Below are 27,173 nucleotides of genomic sequence, written 5' to 3'. Positions count from 1 at the left end.
TGGCAAAGAGCAGGAGTAACGCAACTGAAAGATCTGTTTGTGGATGGGAAGTTCGCAAGTCTGGGAGCACTGACCGAGAAATATGGGTTGCCCCAAGGGAATGCATTCCGGTATATGCAACTGAGGGCTTTTGCGAGGCAGCAGGTGAGGGAATTCCCGCAGCTCCCGACGCATGAGGTGCAGGACAGAGTAATCTCAAAGACATGGGTGGGGGACGGTAAGGTGTCAGATATATATAGGGAAATGAGGGACGAGGGGGAGATTATGGTAGATGAGCTGAAAGGGAAATGGGAAGAAGAGCTGGGGGAGGAGATTGAGGAGGGGCTGTGGGCGGATGCCCTAAGTAGGGTAAACTCATCGTCCTCGTGTGCCAGGCTAAGCCTGATTCAATTTAAGGTGTTACACAGGGCGCATATGACTGGAGCACGGCTCAGTAAATTTTTTGGGGTAGAGGATAGGTGTGCGAGATGCTCGAGAAGCCCAGCGAATCACACCCACATGTTCTGGTCATGTCCGGCACTACAGGGGTTCTGGGTGGGGGTGACAAAGGTGCTTTCGAAAGTAGTGGGGGTCCAGGTCGAACCAAGCTGGGGGTTGGCTATATTTGGGGTTGCACAAGAGCCGGGAGTGCAGGAGGCGAGAGAGGCCGATGTTTTGGCCTTTGCGTCCCTAGTAGCCCGGCGCAGGATACTGTTGATGTGGAAGGAAGCCAAGCCCCCGGTGGTGGAGACCTGGATAAATGACATGGCAGGGTTTATAAAGCTGGAACGGATTAAGTTCGTCCTAAGGGGATCGGCTCAAGGGTTCACCAGGCGGTGGCAACCGTTCGTCGAATACCTCACAGAAAGATAGAGGGAATGGAAAAGAAGAAGGCAGCAGCAGCAGCCCGGGGGGGGGGGGGGGGGGGAAGAGAGAGAGGAACCAGAAGGAGTCTCAGGGTTATTAATATATATGTATAATATGTATAGGTCGTTGCTATAAATAATTGTATATTGGATTGTTAAACCATATTTTTGGAGAGTGTTTATCTGAGACAAGGCAGTTGCCATTTAGTTTTTTAATATATTATTTATTCTTTGTTTATAAAACAGGTCATTGTTATTTATACTGTTATATTATTGTGTAAAGGATACACAATGTACTGTGATGGTTGACCAAAAATTTTCAATAAAATATTTTTTAAAAAAAGAAGTGAAAATGAAATGAAAATCGCTTATTGTCACAAGTAGGCTTCAAATGAAGTTACTGTGAAAAGACCCTAGTCGCCACATTCCGGCGCCTGTTCGGGGAGGCTGTTACGGGAATTGAACCGTGCTGCTGGCCTGCTTTCAAAGCCAGCGATTTAGCCCTGTGCTAAACCAGCCCCAGTGATGGAAGAAACATTTTTCAAACTGGATTTTTCTAGTTTTTGAAGCCAGGGCACTTGATGGATGACAAATCTCTTGCATAGATTTCAGGACACTTACATGAAATTCATTCCATATTCTCCATGGAATTTTGGACTGAATTGAACTCTCTACACATCTGCTGTACCGAGTAGCACTACACTCCGTATGCTTCACTCGATGTCTACATGGTGTATCTATCATATGGCCTATGCTTTTCATGTATGGAACGATCGGTCTGGACTGTACGCAGAACAATACATTTCACTGTACCTCGGTACAGGTGACAATAAATCTAAATCCAATAAAAGCGAAAGATTTGTAACCAAGGTGAAGTTTCAAATCCAGCTGATTGAGTCTTAAAAGAATTGCACTGTGTATGGTGTGGCAGGGCCTCAAAAAAGAATGGTGATCAAAACCCGTTCACAATATGGAAAAAGTGAAATGCAGTTTTAGTCTTACATTCACATTTATTTTCTAGGCTAAAGATAGATGTCAAAAACAAGAAATGCCGACAGTAGTAGGATTTTAACACCTTTGTATTTAGAAGTACTTGCACAGGAGGCGGGGCGGGGGGGGTAGGGGGGGTTAGAGTGCTTAGTTGGTGAGAGTTTGGGGGGTGGTAGAGTGCTTGGTTGGTGAGAGTTTGGGGGGGGGGTTGGTTGGTGAGAGTTGGGGGGGTGCTTGGTTGGTGAAAGTTTGGGGGGTAGAGTGCTTGGTTGGTGAGAGTTGGGGGGGGGCTTGGTTGGAGAGAGTTGGGGGGGGGGCTCAGTTGGTGAGAGTTTGGGGGGGGTAGGGTGCTTGGTTGGAGAGAGTTGGGGGGGGCTCAGTTGGTGAGAGTTTGGGGGGGGTAGGGTGCTTGGTTGGAGAGAGTTGGGGGGGTAGGGTGCTTGGTTGGTAAGAGTTTGGGGGGGGTGCTTGGTTGGTGAGAGTTGGGGGGTAGAGTGCTTGGTTGGTGAGAGTTGGGGGGTGCTTGGTTGGTGAGAGTTGGGGGGTGCTTGGTTGGTGAGAGTTGGGGGTGCTTGGTTGGAGAGAGTTGGGGGGTGCTTGGTTGGTGAGAGTTGGGGGGTGCTTGGTTGGTGAGAGTTGGGGGTGCTTGGTTGGAGAGAGTTGGGGGGTGCTTGGTTGGAGAGAGTTGGGGGGTGCTTGGTTGGAGAGAGTTGGGGGGTGCTTGGTTGGAGAGAGTTGGGGGGTGCTTGGTTGGAGAGAGTTGGGGGGTGCTTGGTTGGAGAGAGTTGGGGGGTGCTTGGTTGGAGAGAGTTGGGGGGTGCTTGGTTGGAGAGAGTTGGGGGGTGCTTGGTTGGAGAGAGTTGGGGGTGCTTGGTTGGAGAGAGTTGGGGGGGGGTAGAGTGCAAGGTTGGAGAGAGTTTGGGGGGGGGTGCTTGGTTGGTGAGAGTTGGGGGGTAGAGTGCTTGGTTGGTGAGAGTTGGGGGGTGCTTGGTTGGTGAGAGTTGGGGGGTGCTTGGTTGGAGAGAGTTGGGGGGTGCTTGGTTGGAGAGAGTTGGGGGTGCTTGGTTGGAGAGAGTTGGGGGGGGGGGTAGAGTGCAAGGTTGGAGAGATTTGGGGGGTGCTTGGTTGGTGAGAGTTGGGGGGTAGGGTGCTTGGTTGGAGAGAGTTGGGGGGGTTAGGGTGCTTGGTTGGAGAGAGTTGGGGGGGTTAGGGTGCTTGGTTGGTGAGAGTTGGGGGGGGTGCTTGGTTGGTGAGAGTTGGGGATGCTTGGTTGGAGAGAGTTGGGGGGCATGGTTGGAGAGAGTTGGGGGGCATGGTTGGAGAGAGTTGGGGGGGCATGGTTGGAGAGAATTGGGGGGGGGAGAGTGCAAGGTTGGTGAGAGTTGGGGGGGCTTGGTTGGTGAGATTTTGGGGGGGGTAGAGTGCTTGGTTGGAGATAGTTGGGGGGGGGGGTGCTTGGTTGGTGAGAGTTTGGGGGGGTGCTTGGTTGGTGAGAGTTGGGGGGGGTGCTTGGTTGGTGAGAGTTGGGGGGGTGCTTGGTTGGTGAGAGTTGGGGGGGTGCTTGGTTGGTGAGAGTTGGGGGGGTGCTTGGTTGGTGAGAGTTGGGGGGGGGGTAGAGTGCTTGGTTGGTGAGAGTTGGGGGGGGGTAAGAGTGCTTGGTTGGTGAGAGTTGGGGGGGGGTAGAGTGCTTGGTTGGTGAGAGTTGGGGGGGTAGAGTGCTTGGTTGGTGAGAGTTTGGGGGGGGTTTGGTTGGTGAGAGGTGGGGGGGGCTTGGTTGGTGAGAGGTGGGGGGGCTTGGTTGGTGAGAGTTGGGGGGGGCTTGGTTGGTGAGAGTTGTGGGGTAGGGTGCTTGGTTGGAGAGAGTTGGGGGGTTAGGGTGCTTGGTTGGTGAGAGTTTGGGGGGGGGGTGCTTGGTTGGTGAGAGTTTGGGAGTGGGTAGAGTGCTTGGTTGGTGAGAGTTGGGGGGGGGTAGAGTGCTTGGTTGGTGAGAGTTGGGGGTGCTTGGTTGGAGAGAGTTGGGGGGCATGGTTGGAGAGAGTTGGGGGGGCATGGTTGGAGAGAATTGGGGGGGCTTGGTTGGTGAGAGGTGGGGGGGTGCTTGGTTGGTGAGAGTTGGGGGGGGGTGCTTGCTTGGTGAGAGTTGGGGGGGGTGCTTGGTTGTTGAGAGTTGGGGGGGGTGCTTGGTTGTTGAGAGTTGGGGGGGGGCTTGGTTGGTGAGAGTTGGGGGGGGGTGCTTGGTTGGTGAGGAGTGCTTGGTTGGTGAGAGTTGGGGGGGGGGTGCTTGGTTGGTGAGAGTTGGGGGGGGGCTTGGTTGGTGAGAGTTGGGAGGGGGCTTGGTTGGTGTGAGTTGGGAGGGGGGTGCTTGGTTGGTGAGAGTTGGGAGGGGGTGCTTGGTTGGTGAGAGTTGGGGGGGGTGCTTGGTTGGTGAGAGTTGGGGAGGGGGGTGCTTGGTTGGTGAGAGTTGGGGGGGGGTGCTTGGTTGGTGAGAATTGGGGGGGGGGGGGTGCTTGGTTGGTGAGAGTTGGGGGGGGTGCTTGGTTGGTGAGAGTTGGGGGGGTGCTTGGTTGGTGAGAGTTGGGGGGGGGGGGGGTAGAGTGCTTGGTTGGTGAGAGTTGGGGGGCTTGTTTGGTGAGAGTTGGGGGGGTGCTTGGTTGGTGAGAGTTGGGGGGGTGCTTGGTTGGTGAGAGTTGGGGGGGTGCTTGGTTGGTGAGAGTTGGGGGGGTGCTTGGTTGGTGAGAGTTGGGGGGGTGCTTGGTTGGTGAGAGTTGGGGGGGTGCTTGGTTGGTGAGAGTTGGGGGGGTGCTTGGTTGGTGAGAGTTGAGGGGGTGCTTGGTTGGTGAGAGTTGGGAGGGGGGGGTAGAGTGCTTGGTTGGTGAGAGTTGGGGGGGGCTTGGTTGGTGAGAGTTTGGGGGGTGCTTGGTTGGTGAGAGTTTGGGGGGGGGCTTGGTTGGTGAGAGTTGGGGGGGTAGTGTGCTTGGTTGGTGAGAGTTGGGGGGACGGACGACTTGGTTGGTGAGAGTTGGGGAGGGGGGGGGTAGAGTGCTTGGTTGGTGAGAGTTTGGGGCGGGGGGGGGGGGGGGGGGGGGGAGGTTGAGCGTCTGGTTGGTGAGAGGTGGGGGGGGGGGGGTTTGAGTGCCTGGTTGGAGAGAGGTGGGGGGGGGGGTTTGAGTGCCTGGTTGGTGAGAGGTCGGGGGGGGTGGGGGGGGGGGTGCATGGCTGTGCAGCGCTCGGCCTGGGTTTCTCAAAGTTATGCTGGAGGTCTTTTATTTCTAAATCTTTCAGAGCAACAATTAGTGAAATAACGCAGAATGATCTGAAGTAAACAAGTTAAATCACTTTGCCAGCTAGCTCCCAGTGCAACACAATGGCCAGAGGAAGCTAGCACTTCTGGACAATTGCCGGGTAAACCCTTACCTGGGAACCTCAGAGAGGAACTCCCATCAAACCAGACACTGCAGAGCCAGGAAGTTACGGGTCACATCTTCAGGATGCTCCAACACAATTCATAGCCAACGATTGTTTATTTTATAGTGCAATTACTGCTATATAAGCAAGAACACAGCAACTCATTTGTGCCCAGCAAGACTCCACAAACAACTGACCAGACAGGCAATCTGTTTTATAAAAGGAAACTGGGACAATTCCATGTTCCAATAATGACATGGGACACTGGAGTCGGCAGATTTATCATCTCACCTCTAACTTTAGTGCTTACTCAGTACTGCAGCGCAGTGCCCGGCAAATCAAGGAAATCTAAACTATTAAAAACAGACAAATCATTTTTTTTGTTGTTTTTTTTTTGTAAATGTTGTGGGACCAGCTCAAAAATCAACTTGCCACAATTTGACAGCAATGTTCATATCCACGAGGCATTCCATTTTACCCAGCTCCAAGCCAAATTGTAGAATCTCTGTTAAAAATGGTGATTTAATATAAAATAGAATTTATAGTGCAGAAGGAGGCCGTTTGACCCATCGAATTTGCACCGGCCCTTAGAAAGAGCACCCTACTTAAGTCACACCTCCATCCTATCCCCGTAACCCAGTAACCCCACCTAACTTTTTTGGGGGGACACGAAGGGCAATATGGTGTGGCCAATCCACCTAACTTTAGGGCAGCACGGTAGCATAGTGGTTAGCACAATTGCTTCACAGCTCCAGGGTCCCAGGTTCGATTCCGGCTTGGGTCACTGTCTGCGCGGAGTCTGCACATCCTCCCAGTGTCTGCGTGGGTTTCCTCCGGGTGCTCCAGTTTCCTCCCACAGTCCAAAGATGTGCAGGTTAGGTGGATTGGCCATGCTAAATTGCCCTTAGTGGCCAAAATTGCCCTTAGTATTGGGTGGGGTTACTGCGTTATGGGGATAGGGTGGAGGTGTGGGCTTGGGTAGGGTGTTCTGTCAAAGAGCTGGTGCAAACTCGATGGGCCGAATGGCCTCCTTCTGCACTGTAAATTCTATGATTCTATGAACTTGCACATCTTTGGACTGTGGGAGGAAACCAGAGCACCCGGAGGAAACCCACGCATACACGGGGAGAACGTGTAGGCTCCGCTCTGACAGTGACCCAAACTGGGAATCGAACCTGGGACCCTAGAACTGTGAGGCAGCAATGCTAACCACTGTGCTACCGCGCCACCCGTTTACTTGAACAGAGGAATTTGTGGCTCAACTGATCGTGTCAATTCGCGGCAGAATAACAGAAGTAAAAACATGAAGCAGGAACAAAATGATCAGGGAATGAAGGCACTTGGTAAGGACACTGCAAAGCGCTTACCTCTTCTTTTTCATTTTTGAGTAAATTGTGTAACGTTCTGTTCTTCAGTTGTTGCTGCCTGTCCTTCTCTTGTAGGGATATAACTTCTCTACGAGACAACTCTAGTTGATCCTAAAAAGATTCAACCAGATTACTCAAAGACCATTAACTCCCACTGTTTAAAAAGTCATACTGATGGCATTGCATGTTGATGCTCTAATCATGTGTGCACCACAAATTGATAGTTTATGGTTCTGACAGTCAGAAACATCCACTCAGTACTTTCCAACGTCAACCTGCTCAATTGGAGGGCAAGTAATTCCTCCCTAAAGAGCCAGAGAGTGACAATCAAGTCGAGGAAAGGTCACCTAGATTTTACAAACCAGCTGGTCCAAGGTCCTGCGAGGGAAAAGTTGCCTGAAGATTAGAAAAAATATATTTTGAAGATGTGGGTGTAAAAGGTGGCAGGACAGAGAGCCTTCAAGCTATTCAAATCAAATTGCAGTATAATGTACATACACTAATGCGTACACGGCCATGCAAATGTTTACAAATTGGATTGGAGCAGATTACTAAATTTACACACATGATTTTACCACATGACCATTCCTATTGAGCAGCTGAGGATAGCAGTGTTGTACATGCCATCTGCAGCTTTTCAGCTTTCTAGGGCTTATTAAGAAGTTTGAATGCAATGCAACAATTACATTAGCAGTTGCGATTCCCTCACAGGAAAGTTCCCTCAGGGTCACAGTTAGAGGGCTGCCCTGGAAATTCTCCATGATGCAAGTTCCCAATTTCAGTCATGTGACTAGGGACAGTTGCCAAGTCCTGGTCAAGTACTTCCTTGCAGGAAGAGGGAAAGTTTAAAAGACAAATAGTTCCACTTTAATTAGATTCCTGTTACCCGTTCTCTCAGGGCTCTTCCTCCAAAGAGGGCGGCACGTGTACCCGAATAGGTGCTGGAGTGTGCCGACTAGGGGTTTTGCACAGTAACGTCATTTCAGTGTTAATGTAAGCCTACTTGTGACAATACAGATTATTACTAAATAGCATTTCTTTGTGTTTCTTTTGTGTGTGTGTGTGTGTGTGTGTGTGTGTGTGTGTGTGTGTGTGTGTGTGTGTGTGTGTGTGTGTGTGTGTGTGTGTGTGTGTGGGTGTGTGGGTGTGTGGGTGTGTGGGTGTGTGGGTGTGTGGGTGTGTGTGGGTGTGTGGGTGTGTGTGGGTGTGTGTGGGTGTGTGGGTGTGTGGGTGGGGGGGGGGGGGAGAAAGAGGAAAAAAGAGAGCAGAAGTCCACCTTGGTCAATGTTTCACAGATAGGCAAGTCTTCCTCATTAATAGCATTAAAAGTGCAGTATACAAGAACTAGTCTCCGCATATCCAAGCTCCAAATGGAATACAGAGACAACTAAATGCTATGTCAGTCATTATGCAACCGAAGTAGTAATATGAAGCCAAAAGTCCCTTAAAGTAGTAAGGCTTCACATGGCGAAATGGTAAATTGTATAAAAGCATGTTTAATAAATAGGCTTTGTGAAGAAAATATGGAATAATTGTCCGAGCTCCAACCATCTTCAATTTCTTCAATGACCTTCGTTTCACAAGGTCAGAGGTGGGGATGTTTGTTGATGATTACACAATGTTCAGCACCTTTTGTGATCCCTCTGGACAACATTCACACTTGGCTGATAAGTGACAAATAGCATGTGTTACACAAGTACCAGGCAACGACCATCCCAACAAAAGAGTTTAACCATCTTCCTGTGACATTCAATGGCATCACCATGGCCGAATCCCCTCCTGGGTATCATTAACAGAAACAAAACTGGACCAGCCACAAATACTATGGCTACAAGAGGAGGTCAGAGGCTGGGAATCCAGTGATGAGTAACCTCATCTTCTGACCCCCAATGCACCATCCACATGGCACTATTGAGGAGAGTGATGGAATATTCTCACACTGGTCTGCATGAGAGCAGGTCCAATAATACTCAAAAAGCTCAACACCATTCAGGACAAAACAGCCCGTGTAAGTGGCACCCCATCCATCACATTCTGATGCATTGTGGCAGCAGCGTGTACTATCTACAAGCAACTCACCAAGGCTCCTTTAACAGCACCTCCCCAAGCCCGAGAACACCATCTCGAAGGACAAGGACAGCAGATGCATGGGAACGCTTCCATCTGCAAGAGCCCCTTCAAGTCACACACAATTCTGACTTGGAGTTATACCACCCTTCCTTCACTGTCGCTGGATCAAAATCCTGGACCTCCCTAACAGCAGAGATTCAGGATGGTAGCTCGCCACCACATTTTCAAGGGCAATTAGGGATGGGCAATAGATGCTGGTCTAGCAAAATAGGTATGAGACTCAGGAAAAGTATTAAAAATTATGGAATGACGGTTCGGTCACTGATGGAATTGGGTGGGAGAGACAGCCAGCGTGATAGAGTGCCTAAATTTAAAAAGGCACACAATGTGACTAACATATGAAAGGATGCTGCAAGTTGTCTCAACAAGGAGTATACTCGAGCAAGCATTTTAGTTTAACTCATTTATTTTCCTGCCACCTATAAAATGACTGTCGCAGCATAAAAACAAAGGTCAAGGTAAGTTACTTGAGTTTTGCTCTTTACCTTTAGTTTAACTTGGCTGTGGTATAAATGGTCCATATTACTACTGGATTTCAGATTTTGCGTTTCCATATCTTCTAGCATACGAAGGCCTTTGCGATGAAGTTGTAGCAGATCATACATGCAATTTAGAATGGTCTCCAGGTTCAGCTCTCTCGGAGCCTCTTCAGTGTAAAAGGATGGAAAACCCAGTGTCGCGAGTTCCTAAAATATTGAAAAGATATTAAAATCTGTGCAGTAAATTTAGGAAGGGAGTACATTTTAAGACTATGGGCTGGATTTTACAGTGCGCCATGGTCCCCAGCATCCTGGCTTAAAAGTGAGGGGGTTGGGGGCACCAAACTACTGCCCCAGAAGCGTTAATTGCTTCAAAGGTGAGAAGATGACCGTGAAAGGGCAGGTGCATCCTCGGGGTTGAAGGAGTCCATTAAAAGGAGGTCGCATCAGCCTATGTAGCTAAAGACGCCAGGCTTCCCGAATGGCATGTGCCTCCTCCGCCACAGGTAAATGATCGTGGGGGCAGGTGAGATTTTGCACTTCAGGGTCTCAGCAGGTCCCAAGGACAGGTTGTGGCCAGTCCGAAGTCAGGTCGGCAGCAGGAAGACCACCCTCTGGATTCTCCTTCTCCCACCACCAGCTACCAATGGGGGAGTGCAAGGTCCAGCTCCATATACCTCTACGACAGGAAAGGAACATTACAGGTCAAGTTAAACAGAAAATGTAGAGTTAAGTAAAATTAATCATATTCCAGAAAAGTCTACAAAATGCACCAACCTCCACAAAAATTCTCAACTTCAAAGCAGTTGCACGCTAGCCTATAGTAATGAGCTATTGGAGAAAAAGCAACTAAAAAAAAAACCTCTTGCTCATCTCAGAGATAACTGTTCTGATTTAGAATCAGAGACTTTATTTTCACATTTCAACACACCTCAATGCGTTCTCAAACCTCCCAGAAATTCTCTGCCTCAGGCTCCCTTATTGGAAAGTGAAAGAAAAATCACCAGGTACAATTCTGTCTCCGTGATAATGGGGTGATTGTGGAGCCTGCTGAAACAGGCAAGATGGTGGGTGGGAAGACACGCGCCAGAGCTCCAGTGGTGGGGAAACAGTTCCTAATTAGGTCTGTGGCGGGAGAGAAGTAAGCAAGAAGCTGGTCTGTTGTTGGCACGAACCCGAAACGTTCAAAAACCCAAATTAAACTACCTGCATGCAATGCAGTTTTCCAGGATTTAATGCAGCCATCCACATTAAATTCTGGCCTCTCACTGTGCCTTCAAATATCCAACCATTGAACATTGGCAACTTAAATGTTGTTTACCCAACTCAGAGCTCTTTTGACTTTTAGAAGCGTGAGTCACGGGAAGCAGTATGGGTTTGGGAGGTTTTCCCCAGTATTAGACTTTGATAATCTGACACTCTTGGGCCTGAGTCTGTGGTAAAAAGCGACTGCGCATAAACTGTTGGCTCCAAAAATTAAAAAGGCAGCACATAGCCTTGGGACAGAGGAACAAATGGCATTACATATCGGAGTCCAAGGGGAGGGCACTGTCTCGAGGCTGCCTGGAAAGACAGGAATCATTCTTCCTGCAATCCAGCATCCTCGAACACTGGAGGCAGATCAGCGCTGCACAGGAACAAGAGGGAGCAGAGTGTCACGAGGCCAGGCAGCAAGACAGATGCAGGCCCCTGGTGCATCCAAGACTTTATGGGACTAGGATGATTCACCTACAAATATTGGAGAGACAGTGCCTGAAGAGACTACACCTCTCCTAGGAAACCATCGCAAAACTATGTGCCATAATGCCAGGTGGCCTGTGTCCATGGGAACATCGTGGCACCCTATCTCAGTGGTATTCAAGGTTACTGCAACTCTCAACTCTTATAGAACATACATAGAACATAACAGCGCAGTACAGGCCCTTCGGCCCTCGATGTTGCGCCGACCTGTGAAACCACTCTAAAGCCCATCTACACTATTCCCTTATCGTCCATATGTCTATCCAATGACCATTTGAATGCCCTTAGTGTTGGCGAGTCCACTACTGTTGCAGGCAGGGCATTCCACGCCCCTACTACTCTCCGAGTAAAGAACCTACCTCTGACATCTGTCCTATATCTATCTCCCCTCAATTTATAGGTATGTCCCCTCGTGCTAGACATCACCATCCGAGGAAAAAGGCTCTCACTGTCCACCCTATCCAATCCTCTGATCATCTTGTATGCCTCAATTAAGTCACCTCTTAACCTTCTTCTCTCTAACAAAAACAGCCTCAAGTCCCTCAGCCTTTCCTCATAAGATCTTCCCTCCATACCAGGCAACATTCTGGTAAATCTCCTCTGCACTCTTTCCAATGCTTCCACATCCTTCCTATTATGCGGCGACCAGAATTGCACTCGATACTCCAAATGCGGCCACACCAGAGTTTTGTACAGCTGCAACATGACCTCATGGCTCCGAAACTCAATCCCTCTATCAATAAAAGCTAACACACCATACGCCTTCTTACCAACCCTCTCAACCTGGGTGGCAACTTTCAGGGATCTATGTACATGGACACCGAGATCTCTCTGCTCATCCACACTGCCAAGAATCTTACCATTAGCCCAGTACTCGGTCTTCCTGTTATTCCTTCCAAAATGAATCACCTCACACTTTTCTGCATTAAACTCCATTTGCCACCTCTCAGCCCAGCGCTGCAGCTTATCTCTGTCCCTCTGTAACTTGTAACATCCTTCCGCACTGTCCACAACTCCACCGACTTTAGTGTCATCTGCAAATTTACTCACCCATCCTTCTACACCCTCCTCCAGGTCATTTATAAAAATGACAAACAGCAGTGGCCCCAAAGCATGTGGCTGGTTCTCCTCAAGTGACACCAAGGAGCCACTCACTGCTGCATCAAGGAAGTGACAAATTCACAGTACAAGAATCCACAAGATTCAGGGCAGAAATGGACAGCCAGGTGGAGAGGGCGATGGGATTCACAGCCATTGCTGGCTTTCTGCAGGCTCAAAGTGTAACAGACTGCTCACATGCTGCCACCAAACCACCATCCTAGCAGCCAGCTGGCTGGAACAGCTATATTCAAGAAGGCAGGTCACCTCAAGGGGAAGAAATGTAGTCTTTTCCTGCATCCGTTGAACGATTCTGTTTAAAATTGAAAGCCCTTTGCAGTTAGTGATGTCTCTTTACTTTGTAAGTACTCCTAAAAGACAGACAGCACACAATACAAGCAGTTTGTGACCGCCAATTAAAGTACTTTTCATATGCTGCCTTGTGAGGCAGGCAGTCAGTCCTGTTAATGAAGCCTTTTCATACTGTTGGCAAAAGCACATCCTTTACTCAGTCAGCCAACCCAGTGATGATTTGCATTATAATTTTTGCTAGGATGCATACTAGCATTACGTAGTGATTGAAGACAAATTATTCCCTGCAACCTCTGGCAAAACAAAATCACAACTGATTTAAAAATAACCCTCCACAGAAAAAGTGAAAAAGGCAAAGCAGATGTTTCAATATTTTCATTTTATGCAGAGGTGAAAAACTGCTTCAGGACCAAAAGTGATTGCAACCACACCACAAACTAGAAAAAAAATCCAACATCTGGCACATTCTTTAATGGAATTACGTATCACAAAATCAAACGTAATCATGTTAAAAATAACTTGCCTGATTGAGGTATGCTATGCACTGTTCTACATTCTCCTTTGTGCAAAACAAACTTAAATTATGACTGGTAAATAAAGGCAGTGTTTCAATGAAGCTGTTGTGGGGAGACATGTGTGATCTGGATGTGTAACGATAGTTAAATTCTTTGCTGTCTGTCAGAAAAGGAAGCAGAAAATTAAAAAGAGTTAACTGACACTCAAAAGTGACTAATTTTAAAACAAATTAATACCATCTAAAAATATCCATTGTTTTAAGTCAAGTTCTTAAATTAGAACGCTTCCAGGAATTAACTATCTAAGATGCTGCAAAGAGTAAATGGCAGCTTGAACATTTATCACATGTCTCATCCAAGCTTACCTACTCTGAACCAGACTACATTGTTCAAGCATTCAAAAAGAGATGATATTTATCACTGACAATGATAAAATTGACATATTGATGAGATCAGCATGGTAGCACAGTGGTTAGCACTATGGCTTCACAGCACCAGGGTCCCAGGTTCGATTCCCGGCTTGGGTCACTCCCAGTGTCTGCGTGGGTTTCCTCCGGGTGCTCCGGTTTCCTTCTCCAGTCCAAAGATGTGCAGGTTAGATGGATTGGCCATGCTAAATTGTCCTTAGTGTCCAAAAGGTTAGGTGGGATTACTGGATTATGGGGATAGGTTGGAAGTGTGGGTTTCAATGGGGTACTCTTTCGAACGGCCATTGCAGACTCGATGGGCCGAATGGTCTCCTTCTCGTAAATACTATGATTCTATGATAAAATATGGGAAAGAACTACAAGAGGAACATGCAAATGATGAGGTTGAAGCATTCGCAATAAGACTCCTCCAGAGATCCTAAGCATCAAAGATGCCAGTCTTCAGCCAATTCGATTCACTGAACATGACATGAAGCAGTGACTGAAGGCTGAGGGCCCTGACAGCATTTCAGCAGTCATTCCGAAAGATTTTCACCCTCGAGTTTGCTGCGCCCCTCACCAAGCTGTTCCAGTAACAGTTGCAACACCTGCAGCTACCCAGCAAGGTGAAAGGTTGCCAAGATATGTCCTGCACATGAAGAGCAGGGCAAATCCAACCTGGCCAATTACCGCCCCATCAATTCACTTTTAATCATCAGTAAAGTGAAGGGGTCAGCAGCAGCACCATCGAGTGACACTTTCGATCACTAGCACTCAGTTTGGGTTCCGCCAGAGCCACCCAGCTCCTGACCTCATTACAACCTTGGTTCAAACATGGACAAAATGCTCGACTCCAGAGGGGAGGAAACAGTGACTGCCCTTGACACGAAGGCAGCATTTGATAGAGTTTCTCAACAATTCTTTCCAACTTCTTGGTCTAGACCCTTTGTGATTGTGAATACTTCCACCAAATCTCCTTTATACACTCGGCCCTTGAACAAACAGTTCCGGTGTTGCTAACTTTTGGTTGGCTCTTAAATGTTGCTCGTTGTGTCTTTACTTAATTTGCTCTGTTTTTATAACCTTTGCTCTAGAGTCGCCAGGTATCTTTATACCGCCACAAAGGTTCAAATTCAAGTGCTGATCAATAACTCAATACACCAGTTAGTAAGATTCAAATTAAAACACATTTATTACACACAGTCAATCACTACTCATGCATAAAACTCTACTTACTGGACTATCTCTAACACTATAGGCCTGTACTTAGCTTTGGAACTGGCCCACCAGGTCAGGGGAACAAATGGCCTTTCATTCGATTCTGAGTCTGCAGGATTCAAAGCTGGTATAGACCGGTAGCTAGGAGCACCTATCTCGTAGCGTGCGTTGCCTGGAGACTTACTTGGTTGATGCGGCAGCTAGGCAGATCACTGTCAAGAGTTGTTTCGAGCTGCTGAGTGACCCTGCCAAGAAGGACGAATTGAACTTGGGGACTCTACTTTATAGTCCCCAGGGGCTTTGCGCCCTTTTGGGGCGGACCCTGTATCTGGTTCCAAGTGATCGGACTGCGTTCCGATCACTTGGATCAATTTCTCCAATACTGGAGCTGTTCCCTGATCGCTGGGAGATTCCCAAGTGTCCGTTGGCCTTCCTTTGTCTTGGCTCCTGCTGGCGCCGAGGAGTCTGGCTTGGCCTTGTTTACTTAAATGTTTCCAATTGTTCCCGGGGATCGCTCATTAATATGCAAATGGTTGCTAGTTTCAGTGCTGTCTGGGTTTCTGCAAAGTCTAATCCACAGGAAACTTTGCACCTGCTTGTTTTTCCTGGCTTGACTGAATTTCCCTGCATTCTTTGCGGATCTCCGTTTTAAGTCGGGAAGTGGCCAACCCAGGTGGCTACACTCCCTCCTTGTGATCCCTAACGTGAAGCATGAAGGATCACATAACTGCGTCGCCTTCACTCCCTGACCCAGCGAGCACTCTTCCATGGCCTCTACACGGACTATAACTATGTAAGAAATGTTTTAACTGACAATTCTAAGTGGGGCTATGTCACAATAGGAACATGCAGTACAACATATAAAAAAACGGTACCTCTAACTATCTTCCATAAAACTACACTATCCAATCATACTAACCTCCTAACAATACAAAAATAATAGCAGCATTCACATTTCCCTCTGGCTTGGCGGTCAAGCTCAGAGTTGTACAATCTTTCAGTTGTCTTTATTCACAAATGACGCCGAACAGATGTCCTTTTTTGTAGATCAAGGGGTTCGGGGGCCTGGTGAAAACCGAAGATAGGGGATCTTATCCTGTATACCGGGGTGCGAGAGCGGTGGCCTCTCCTTCTCCATTTTCTCATGCAGATAGTCTGCACGATGCCGCAGAATATCGCCAATGCTAAAAAGGGATTCAATTACGTATGAAAGGGAGTACCATGTTATAAACCTATCACACCATGATGGTGTGTTGTTACGCGTCACTGGGCTCTGGGTGCTATGGGGAAGTGAATCATTGACGGCCGGGGGGTTTGGGGTCAGGGGGTTCGCATTCGTGCGTAACCAAATACAAATTACAATGATAACAAAAAACACGTATGATGTCTTCATTGTTCTCTTCTTTCTTCTCTTCCTTTTCAGCTCTTCTCTCTTCCTGGTGCTTCTGGAATTCTGTGGATCAAGCATAGTTTCTGTTACTATCTTGTACTTCAGCAAGTCTGTCCTTTAGTGCCAATTTCCCTTTATAATTGGTCACCATGTGTGACTCCCTCATTTCTTTTTTTAAACCAAATATTTGGACTAGACATCCAAGAGAACACTGCCGTACTGCGAGCCGTCTCGCAGCCTGTGAGATTTACCATCCCAGTGTTTGAGGATGTAAATAGCAAAGGGAAGCAATCCTAAGGGTTGCTAAAACCAAACAAAAGAATTTTGAACGTAATCGAGCCAAAATGGGGTGCGTATGGGCCGCGGCGAGAAGATTTGGATGGAATCCCCGGGTAGGACAGTGATCAATGCCGTATGTGCTCTACCCGAGCGCAGCTGACCAGAGGGGGGTCCTCAGGCAGGGCGGAGACCAATGCAGTTTCTCCACTGCCTGAGCAACCGGCAAGAACGGGTAAGAATGTGGTCGTTGTGGGGGCTGCCTCTCGTGATTACCTTCGAATCAGGAGAGTAGTTATGATTGTTGTCTGCCGACAGACTAGTTCCTCTGAACTATTGTCTGGGACAAACTTGGACCTTTACCAATTTTCTGTCGACAGACTAGTTCCTCTGAACTATTGTCTGGGACAAACCAGATCTTCTAACAGCCATTGGCCGTCAAAGGGGGTGGTGACGTGGGGTCGTGAAAACTTTTGAGTTTACACACCATATTTAACGAGACCATTAATGAACAAATATTGAACAAACATGCTGTAGGTTCCATCAGAAAGGACACCGTTTCTCCCAAGCGGTTCCTTTTAAAACATCATCTGGACACCTCAGTTCAGTTGCGAACAGGGTTGCAAAGGGGTTCTCGTTTTGGGAGTCAGACTCAAAGTCGTCATCTTCTCCCGGATGCCATACTCTTGAATTGATGAGGGTTGCTAAAGCTGCATGGTGTGACTTAAGAGTCCATCTCGTCGTTTCGGACGAGCCTGTACGAATGGTCATGATGCCAAATAGTCGTGTCCTGTGCTTTGTCCAAAATGTGCCGGAGCAATGGGGCTGAACGGAGGGGTTTTCCGTCTGCGGAAACAAATCCTCTTGCTTTCCACAGGGGTAGGAATTCGGTGAGGCTGTTACAGACAGAGGCTGTCCGAGTATATGTCTGCTGGGCTGGGGAAGGAATCTGGGTGATCAACAATGTATGCAATGGCTGCTAGTTCTGCCGCCTGCGCGCCTAAGTGTCCTGGCAGTTTTAAGGAGATTTCTTCTAGGGCGGGTCCCTGCGCGTTCTCAACATAGATGGCACATCCTGTAATGCGCTTCCCGTTTAATACAGTGGAAGAACCATCCACATATATTCTCAAAGGTGCTGGGGGCTCTGGGGCGAACTATCTATCTTTTTGGGGGGTGTTTTCGTGATAAAGGGGCCTGTGTTGTGGTGTGGTGAGATGATTTCACATTCATGGGGGGTTCCTGGGTACTGAAGGTTGTCGGCTAGGAAAGTGTGGGTCTTGGTCCTTTTAACAGTGATGTCCCATCCCTGCAAAAGAAGGGTCCATCTGGCTTACTGTACCGTCCTTAAGTCGTCCGTCTAGTAAAAGTTGGGTGGGGGTGTGTTCCGTGAAGATTGTGATGGGGTTTAGTCCGGTGATACATGAAAAGTATTGAACTGCCCAGAAAACTGCGAGCAGGTGCCTTTCACAGGCAGAAAATCCCTGCTCCACAGGATCTAAAACTCTGGAGGCGTAAACCACGGGTCTTAACTGTTCGTGCCGTTCCTGGAGGAGCACGGCTGAAAGGGTACGATCTGTGCTCGCTATCTCTATAGCATAGGGGGAAAGTGGGTCTGGAACCTGTAGTGCGGGGGCTCCAATGAGTGCGCGCTTTAAGGCATCCACAGCATCGATGTGCCGCAGAAGCCATTCCCAAGGGGCTCCTTTCTTTAGGAGTTCCGAGAGGGGTGCTGCTTTGGTGGTGAAACCGTCAATATGGTTTCGGCAGTAGCTAACCAGTCCTAAAAACGACCGGAGGGCTGAAACGTTCTGGGGAAAGGGCAATTTGACAATCGAGTCAATTCTTTTATGCTCGATCTCGCGTTTACCGTGCGTGATAATCGTTCCCAAATATACCACCTTGTTTTCCAGAATTTGGGCCTTCTTGGGGTTCATTTTACATCCAATTTGCTGTAGGAGTTCCAGAAGTTCGGACAGAAGCGCGATGTGCTCTGCCTTGGTGTCGGTCTGCAGTAATAGGTCGTCTACATACTGGACCAGACATTCGGGGCGAGAAAATTTTAGTAAACCATTGGCCAGGTGTCGGAGGAAAATGGAGGGGGAGTTGTGGAATCCTTGTGGAAGGCATGTCCACGTGTACTGCTGACCTTTAAAAGTGAAGGCAAATTTGTACTGGCACGCTTTTGCCAATGGAATGGACCAGAATCCGTTACTGATGTCCAAAAACCGTAAAATATCGTGAGTCGAGTCCCTGTTTGAGCATGGTCTCGGGACCGTGGGGGCTGCTGCGGGGGTGACTTTGTTGAGTTCCCGGTAATCGATGGTCAGTCGCCATGATCCATCGGGCTTTCTCACTGTCCAAATCGGGGCATTATTAGTAGAGGCTACTGATCTAAGTACGCCTTGTTCTAATAAGCTATCGATAACCTTTGAGATTTCTCCCTCTGCCTCTTGGGGAAATCCATATTGCTTCTGGGGTCTAGGGTCAGGTCCTTTTATTTGAACCGAACCAACTATCCTGCCACAGTCATGTTTATGACTTGCAAATGCGGTCCTGTTCTTCTGGAGAACTGCCCTAACCAGTCTGTCTGCGCTAATCGTGGTCGGGTCAAACCAAAAATCGCCAACTGCGCTAATCTTATTAGCATGCTCACCTACTATGAGCTTTGCGGGGGCTTTTGCTGACTTTGTCATTTTCCAGACACATTGATTTACTGGGTCAAATGAAAGGTTGTGGGAGTTCATGAAATCGATGCCCAAAATGTGGTCTGCTGTGTGGTCCAGATCGACCAAAACTATGGGGTGTTTTGTTGTATTGTTGCCAATTTGAATGGGTACAGGGGCTGTGATGTGTCCCTGTTGTGAGTGGCCTGTGAAGCCGCTGAGGGGGATTGTGGCTGTAGTGGGCCACGTGTCTTTTTGGAACACGGAGGAATTAATTGTGGTGCGGGACCCTCCTGTGTCCCAGAGAAATTTGATGGGCTGACCCCGTATTTTCGCTGCAACGACTGGTCGGCCGGACCTATCCCAAAGGGTGTCGCAGACCCAGGTGGGGAAGCCCGAACACAGTCAGTCAGTTCCGTTCATGTCTGTCTGGTCTGAACGGGTGCTTACATTATGTATGGGCTTTGTCCTGTTTCCATTCCGAGTGCCTGCCTGCTGGGCTCTCTGTGGCATTGCACTCTCGTGCAAAGTGACCTAATTGTCCACAGTTGTAACACTCCTGTGCTTTCTGTGGGGGGCAGTTCATGCCTTTGTTCACCCAGGCGGGGTTCTGGTGCGCTTTAACTGCTTGGATATCTGCCTCTGCCTGCTGTTCTTCGGGTTTTCTAATCGCGGGTTTGTTTTGGCAGATTGCTCCCAGGCACGGGACAACCTTTTAAAAACCCACTTTTCGTTGTGCGCTTCTTCCGAGGGGTCATAATTGGTACAAGCTTTTTGTCCCGCCTCTGTGGCATGGGAGATAAGGGTGCGGGTCCATTTGGCCATGTTGTCTGGGGACAAATGGGCACGGTCTAAGTTTCCGAAAACGGCTGTAAAATGGATCCACAGGCGTCCAGCAAACACTGTGGGGTGTTCTGTTTTCTTCTGCCTGCACTTATTCAGGCCTTCTACTGGGTCACCTCTGTCATAACCGATCGCATCTAGGATCGCCGCGTGCATCTCTGCAAGGTGCCTCCTTCTCCATTCTGTGGGTCGGGAAGGGTTGCTACAACAGAAGGGTCTAAGCTTAAAACTGTGAGCTTCACTTGCTCACGCTCATCCAGGCCGTACATGGACGCCTGCTGCTGCACTCTAGCAAAGAAGTGGTGGGGGTCTGAGGTGGGGAGGAACGGTGCGATCTTTTGACATGCGTCCCGTAATTGGGTCACGGTTAAGGGGGTGGTGTAAAAGGAATTCCGCGTCTCCTTCGATATGACGGTGCGGTGGGTAGTTACCTGGATTCATGGTTGCCTGATCTATCTGCGCTGTGGGGGGTTGGGGTGCTTTTCTCCTTCGGGGCTTTCCTTGCGCACAACATCCCTGTACATATCTATGCGCGGTTTAGTCTAGTTCTTGCCAATCAGGGCCGTCTTCTTCATCTAATTGGGATCTAAAGGTGCTTTGAAACCCATTTTACACTGAAAGCAAAGACTGCAGTTCTGCAATCTGCTTCCGGCATTTTGCATGATCCACTGAGCTTTGTCTGTGCTCCGTGGTGGCAGCATTGAGTGCTCTTAATGCTGCTTTTAGATCGCTGCACTGCCTTTGCAATGCCTCTACCTGTTTCTCTGTCTCTTCTCTTACCAGGACTGCACGTTGCGTGTCCTGATAGGCCTTATCATATTGGGTTTGGAAGCTGCTCAGATGCGCTAGACAAGACTGGTGTGCCCGCTTGGCATCATCCACCTCTCCATCCTTTGCTGCCAACTTCCTTCTTAATTCTATATTCTCTCTCTCGATCTCACTAACATTGACCTTGCTCATTTGATGTCTCTCTTCTATCTCTTTGCGGAGCGTCCGAACGACCTCCTCTGTGCCTCGCAATTGTGCCAGACAGGACACGATTGCCATCGGCTTGCAAGCTTTTCCCCAAGCTCTTCTTGTGGATCTCGGACAGGTTCTCCCACCAAGTATGTCCTATACTCCCGGGTCCTGTTTCCTCATTATCACAGAATTCACTCCAAAGGGGCCATCCTTTCCCTTAGAGATATTTTCTGATCTCTTCTTCCCAAACGGGACACTGTCCTACTCTATTGCTGGTCGCTGCGACCACAAATTCTTGAGGGTTCATGAGACGTTGCCTTCATTGCCATTTTTCCTATCTGAATGCTCTCTTTTAAAATTTGGAACGAGGGGTACTAAGGCGCTGCTGTAAACACGGGTACGGCGTTCGCTATTTTCCGGAATACAAACTCCCGACAGTTTTTCGCAACAAAAATTTATCAGTTTAACCTTATAGCCCTGTTAGTTACGCATGCATTAACACGCTTGCGAATTATGAGGATTGATCAGAACTGCTTGAACACTTGTGATTGTTTCTATTCCCAATTGGATTCTCAACTCAAATTTTGGGTTCTCCCGGAGTGGTTTGGCCACTTCTAAGTCGGGTCCCGGCGGAGTCGCCAGTAAATGTTGCTAACTTTTGGTTGGCTCTTAAATGTTGCTCGTTGTGTCTTTACTCAATTTACTCTGATTTTAAAACCTTTGCTCTAGAGTCGCCAGGTATCTTTATGATACCACCACGAGGTTCAAGTTCAAGTGCTGATCAATAACTCAATACACCAGTTAGTAAGATTCAAATTAAAACACATTTATTATACACAGTCAATCACTACTCATGCATAAAACTCTACTTACTAGACAGAGACATCTCTAACACTATTGGCCTATACTTAGCTTTGGAACTGGCCCACCAGGTCAGGGGAACAAATGGCCTTTCGTTCGATTCGGAGTCTGCAGGATTCAAAGCTGGTATAGACTGGTGGCTAGGAGCACCTATCTCGTAGCGTGCGTTGACTGGAGACTTACTTGGTTGATGTAGTGGCTAGGCAGGTCACTGTCAAGGGTTGTTTCGAGCTGCTGAGTGACCCTGCCAAGAAGGACAAATTGAACTTGGGGACTCTACTTTATAGTCCCCAGGGGCTTTGCGCCCTTTTGGGGCGGACCCTGTATCTGGTTCCAAGTGATCGGACTGCGTTCCGATCACTTGGATCAATTTCTCCAATACTGGAGCGGTTCCCTGATCGCTGGGTGGTTCCCAAGTGTCCGTTGGCCTTCCTTTGTCTTGGCTCCTGCTGGCGCCGAGTCTGGCTTGGCCTTGTTTACCTTAAATGTTTCCAATTGTTCCCGGGGATCGCTCATTAATATGCAGATGGTTGCTAGTTTCAGTGCTGTCTGGGTTTCTGCACGTTCTAATACACAGGAAACTAAGTCGGGAAGTGGCCAACCCAGGTGGCTACACCGGCTTCTCCAATCTAGCCACACAATTGAAGCCACTCATCTGTGGAACCATCCTTGTAACTCTTTCCTGCATATTTGCCAAGGCCTTCACTGAAGTCATTGTAACACTAGGAATTTTCGTAGGTATTTGTTTATTTGAACAAGCTTCATTTTTCATCAAAAGGAACACATCAGCCATAATTACATTTACGGTATATATATCTCTAAAAACTCAGTCAATACTAAAATTGAGGAAAAACTTAATTTTGAGCAGTTTCATAAAACGTAATTGAATCTAACTTAATTTTAAAAACCCGACGGATAACCCGTGGAACACGTAATCATGGAATTCCACTGAAGCGTTTAACTTAAGCAGGCTCGAAAAATATTGGACTGGTTTCTGAAGAGAGGGGGTCGGTGCAGACTCAACAGACTGAATGGCCTCCTTCCATATAGGGATACTATGTGGTAAGGCAGTCTGACTCCCAAGCTGTCTTCATGAGGGGAGGAGACATTTTCTTAAAGCATCTGCATGCATGTCAAACACCTTTATAATAGAGCCAAGCACAATGAACCTGCCCATATACTCAAGTAGAGATCAACATAAATGAGGTGGAATTTTGGTAGTTAATAACTCCTCTGGTACGGACTTGTCCTACCTGAAGTTGCATCAAACATGTGCGAGTGTAATAGAGAACGTTTTTTGTCCTCTCGCGGATGCAAAGTGCAACACACATCCCATGACGTCAAATTCATCACAGCATTTCAGTTGACTTCATCACAGGGAAGTGGACATTGGAACAGGAAGCAGTTCAGCTGATCAAATAATCCCCCCCCCCACCAGTCAATTGGAATGGTGTGTATGTTTGTAGGGGGGGGGGGTGAAAAGACATACAAGAAGGTGCGAGGAGGCAGACAGCTGTATGAAAACGACTCACACCATCTCCACTGTCTTTTACTTCACTTTGTCAATAAAAGTTTTTCATTATGAAAAATGATAAGGTAGATTAATAGTTAGATGCACACAAGTTTCAAAACACAATACATCGCAGATATTTAGTTGTCTTTCCATATCGTGTGAAATCGGTGGTATTAACAGCAGTGATTTACTGGAAGTACACAAGTCACAAGAAACGTAAGGCATATCCATCTTCAAACAAAAAAAACCAAAAGTACACCGGCATTGAGAATAGTCAAACCACAAAACACTATTGCTTTGTGCCATTTTGGTAACCAATTTAACACTTGCGTACCTGGCGATGGCTCTTGTTCTGGCATGATTACAGCTCTCCAATCTCCCATAGCAAGTACGCAGTCTGATTAACTGCACAACCACTTCAGCTGTAACACAAGCAACTCAATGATTTAAATGTCACAATGAAAGCAACATCTTAAAATTAATGTCTTTTTTTTTTAATAATAATTACACCAATGACGCAATGTCATTATCAAAATTAAACTCATCGACTTTGGGACACATATTGACTTTTTTTGAAGCAGGAATGATTGCCAAATAAATACAGTAGTCATGGCACTATAGTTTGAGGGGTTTGCATAAAGCATCTTAGGTACTTTTTGGGAGTGGCAAAGCAAGAAGGTGGGTGTTGTCCTCATTATTTAGTCACAGAAAATCAGGGTTTGTAATTTTCAGTTTCATTGATTTGGGGTGGGGATGGAAATGAGCAGTTTTCTTGGAAGAAGACAAGCCAAGCCCTTGAGGATTATAAACACTTTGGGTCAGGTGCTGTTGTACAAGACCTTCTTCCAATCCACAAGTTCTTGGAGGGCTGGATTTTAAGCTCCCCATTGACAGATTTGAAGGTGGCAGGAGGGTTCGTAAATTCCAGCGAGTGGCTTTCTTTATGCCTAGTCACCCCTGACCTGGGTGAAATTTGACCAGACTAGGGCAGCCCATTCACCCTTAGTTCTATTAAAGTGCTTACGTGTTTTTTCCTCATTTGTTCTTGGGATGTTTAGGGCAGCACGGTAGCATAGTGGTTAGCACAAATGCTTCACAGCTCCAGGGACCCAGGTTCGATTCCCGGCTTGGGTCGCTGTCTGTGCGGAGTCTGCACGTTCTCCGAGTGTGTGTGTGGGTTTCCTCCCACAGTCCAAAGATGTGCAGGTTAGGTGGATTGGCCTTGCTAAATTGCCCTTAGTGTCCAGAATTGCCCTTAGTGTTGGGTGGGGTTACTGGGTTATGGGGATAGGGTGGAGGTGTGGGCTTGGGTAGGGTGCTCCTTCCAAGAGCCCGTGCAGACTCGATGGGCCGAATGGCCTCCTTCTGCACTGTAAATTCTATGTTTCTTATGTTTCTATGTGGGCATCGCTGGCTGGGTCAGCACTTGTCACCCATCCCTATTTGCCCTTGAACGGTATGGCTTGCTAGGCCATTTCAGAGGGGGCAGTTAAGAGTCAATGGCATTGCTGTGTGGGTCTGGAGCCACATGTAGGCCAGGCCGGGTAAGGACGGCAGATTTTCTTCCCTGAGGGACATTAGTGAACCAGATGGGTTTTTAAATGACAATGGTTTCATGGTCATCATTAGACTCTTAATTCCAGATTTTTATTGAATTCAAATTTCACCATCTGCCGTGGTGGGATTCTACCCTGGGACCCCAGAGCATACCCTAGTAACAATACCACTACGTCACTGCCTCTCTTGTTAGTGGCTATTTGATGGCCACTATGGCTCATTCTGCCGTTGTCAGCATTTTACACCTGCCAGAGGGAGACACACATCATAGAGGTCCAGCAGATTTAATTGCATGGGCTCATTGAGCAAGAGTGCCTCCCTTGCGAGCTCCCGAGGCCTTTCTCTTCCTAAAGATGGTGGTTAGGCTTTGGGAGTCTGGAGAGTTACTTTCCACAGGATTTCCAACCTCTGACCTGCTTTTGTGTTACAGTGTTGTATTGCTCCAGTTATGTGTATAATTTGCAATTAATTAGCTCAATTTCTTTTAAATAGTTATTGGTTGCTTATGTCCACCCCCTCCCGCAAGGATGTTGGTAGTAAGGAATTCAGTAATGTCAATGCCATTGAATGTCAAGAGATGGCTTGATTCTCTTGATGGAGGTTATCATGTCTTGCTGAATGTGGGCAGAGACTGCATCAATATCTTAGGAGTTACAAATGAAACTAAGCAGTTTGCAATAATCAGCAAACATGTTGGTGGGAAGATCATTGCTGAAGATCATTGCCCATACCCGGAGGAACTCCTTCAGCGATATACTGGAGCTGAGATGATTGACCTCTAACAAGCACAACCATCTTTCTTTGCGCTAGTCATGGCTCCAAATTATGGGCAGTTCCACCCCTCCCCAATATTGCTCGGGTTCACTCAATCAAATGTTGTCCTGATGTGAAGGGCAGCCTTAGAGAGTATCTGTGAGCAACCTGCTGTTGAGCAAGTACTGCCTGATAGTGGTGTCAACCACATCTTCCATCACTTTACTGACTGAGTAAACGAAGGGCAATAATTGGCAATATTGGATGCTAGCGCGCCACAGGGCATATCACTAGAATTTTCCACACTGGTGTAGTATCTGTACTGGAACAGCTTGCCAAGAGCACAGCTAGTTCTGGGGCACAAGTTCCTGCACCCTTCAGTTTATTTCACCTCACTTTATTAATCTCAACTTTAATCAAAGTCAATAATGCAGATGAAAATTGGAGGCCTCCGAACACTTGACACACCTCACCAAGCAAGAAATTAACTCTATCCTGACTTGCTGTTTCCTACAATCAATTATTGACCAATATTGCAAAGTTACCTCCGAATTGAAAATAATCTATTGCCCAGAACCTTAACCAATTAATTATGGAAGTCCACCGAGACAGCATCCACAAGCATCGTCCTAGTCACCATGCTTGCAGCCTCCTCAAGGCCTCCACAAAAATTCAATCAGATTAGTTAGATATGACTATGCACTCTAATCACAAAACAATTGTGAAGAACTAACTGAAATTTGGCAGGAGTACACATTACTTCCCTCCCCTCTTAAATTATGGACTGACAAATGCAATTTTCTTACTTACAAAATCTAGAAACTAGAGAGCTTTGAAAAATTACTTAAAAGCACCTACAATTGCCTTAATAATAATCTTTATTAGTGTCACATGGAAAATCTCCTAGTCGTCACATTCCGGCACCTGTTCGGGTACACAGAGGGAGAATTCAGAATGTCCAATTCACCTAATAGCACATCTTTCAGGGCCTGTGGGAGGAAATCGGAGCGCCTGGAGGAAACCCATGCAGACAAGGGAAGAACGTGCAGACTCCACAGAGACCGTGACCCAAGCTGGGAAGCAAACCCTGGCGCTATGAAGCAACAATGCTAACCACTGTGCTACCGTTTCTCCCCCCCCCCCCCCGCCCCCCCCCCCCCCCCCAGTGCCTAACCCATTCATCTCAATACCTTGGGGTTAAAACGATCAAGTCCTGGAAATTTGTCCTTGAAGTCCCATTATTTTCTTCATTTTTTTTTTTATAAAAACAAAAAAAATTATCAAGTTTCTCCTTGATTTATTTTGGAGTCTCTTGTACTCTGGCATTTTGGCTTCCTCAACTGTGAGACCGTATACAAGGTAGTCTTTTAACTTGTCTATTTTCATATAACCCATTGTAATCCCTCTCGGTTCACTTCCCATTTATTATATTCACCAATATTTATAAACTTCTGCTGTAAGCCTTCATATCCATTGAAAGATTTTTTTTCGCCATTACTTTTCTTGTGTCCTTCTGTTTCTTTTTATAGCTCTCCAAGTCTGTTGGATTAACCTTTGTCCTTGCATTTGTGCAAGCATTTTAGATAGTCTCTTTTACTGGCTGCTCAATTACACAAGTGAAATATATCTGACAAATACAGGAGTTTCTTAAACCAATCAGGGTCAATAAGAACATTCCACACTTAGTACTTTTGAGCTTATTGGTAGGAATTGTCCAAAAGAATTTTAAACTCAGCAATACCACTCGGTATCCAGTAGCAATCAGAGCAGCTTCTCAAAAATTATAACACTTGCATTGCAATGATCCAGCCTCGACAACATTTCCAACCCGTACTCAAAACTCTTCTACAC

At 47.3% G+C, this 27,173-nt stretch overlaps 1 protein-coding gene across 5 annotated transcripts in view; it reads right to left on the bottom strand.

Annotated features, from left to right (window-relative positions):
* The window catches only part of ssx2ipa (synovial sarcoma, X breakpoint 2 interacting protein a), a 70,619-nt gene that overhangs the window by 16,989 nt on the left and 26,457 nt on the right, over window positions 1-27,173 (bottom strand). For all 5 annotated transcript variants that reach the window (XM_072510332.1, XM_072510333.1, XM_072510329.1 and 2 more), the window contains exons 2-5: window positions 23,347-23,434; window positions 12,890-13,041; window positions 9,223-9,423; window positions 6,608-6,718 (exon numbers count right to left, since the gene is read on the bottom strand). In XM_072510332.1, coding sequence (XP_072366433.1) covers window positions 6,608-6,718; window positions 9,223-9,423; window positions 12,890-13,041; window positions 23,347-23,395 — 513 coding nt within the window. In that variant the 5' untranslated portion in view covers window positions 23,396-23,434. The remainder of the gene's footprint in view (window positions 1-6,607; window positions 6,719-9,222; window positions 9,424-12,889; window positions 13,042-23,346; window positions 23,435-27,173) is intronic.

Source organism: Scyliorhinus torazame, chromosome 7 (genome assembly GCF_047496885.1).
Source record: "Scyliorhinus torazame isolate Kashiwa2021f chromosome 7, sScyTor2.1, whole genome shotgun sequence".
Taxonomy (NCBI): Eukaryota; Metazoa; Chordata; class Chondrichthyes; order Carcharhiniformes; family Scyliorhinidae; genus Scyliorhinus; species Scyliorhinus torazame.
The sequence above is the reverse complement of the archived record's forward strand: the minus strand, read 5'-3'. Positions and strand labels throughout refer to the sequence as shown.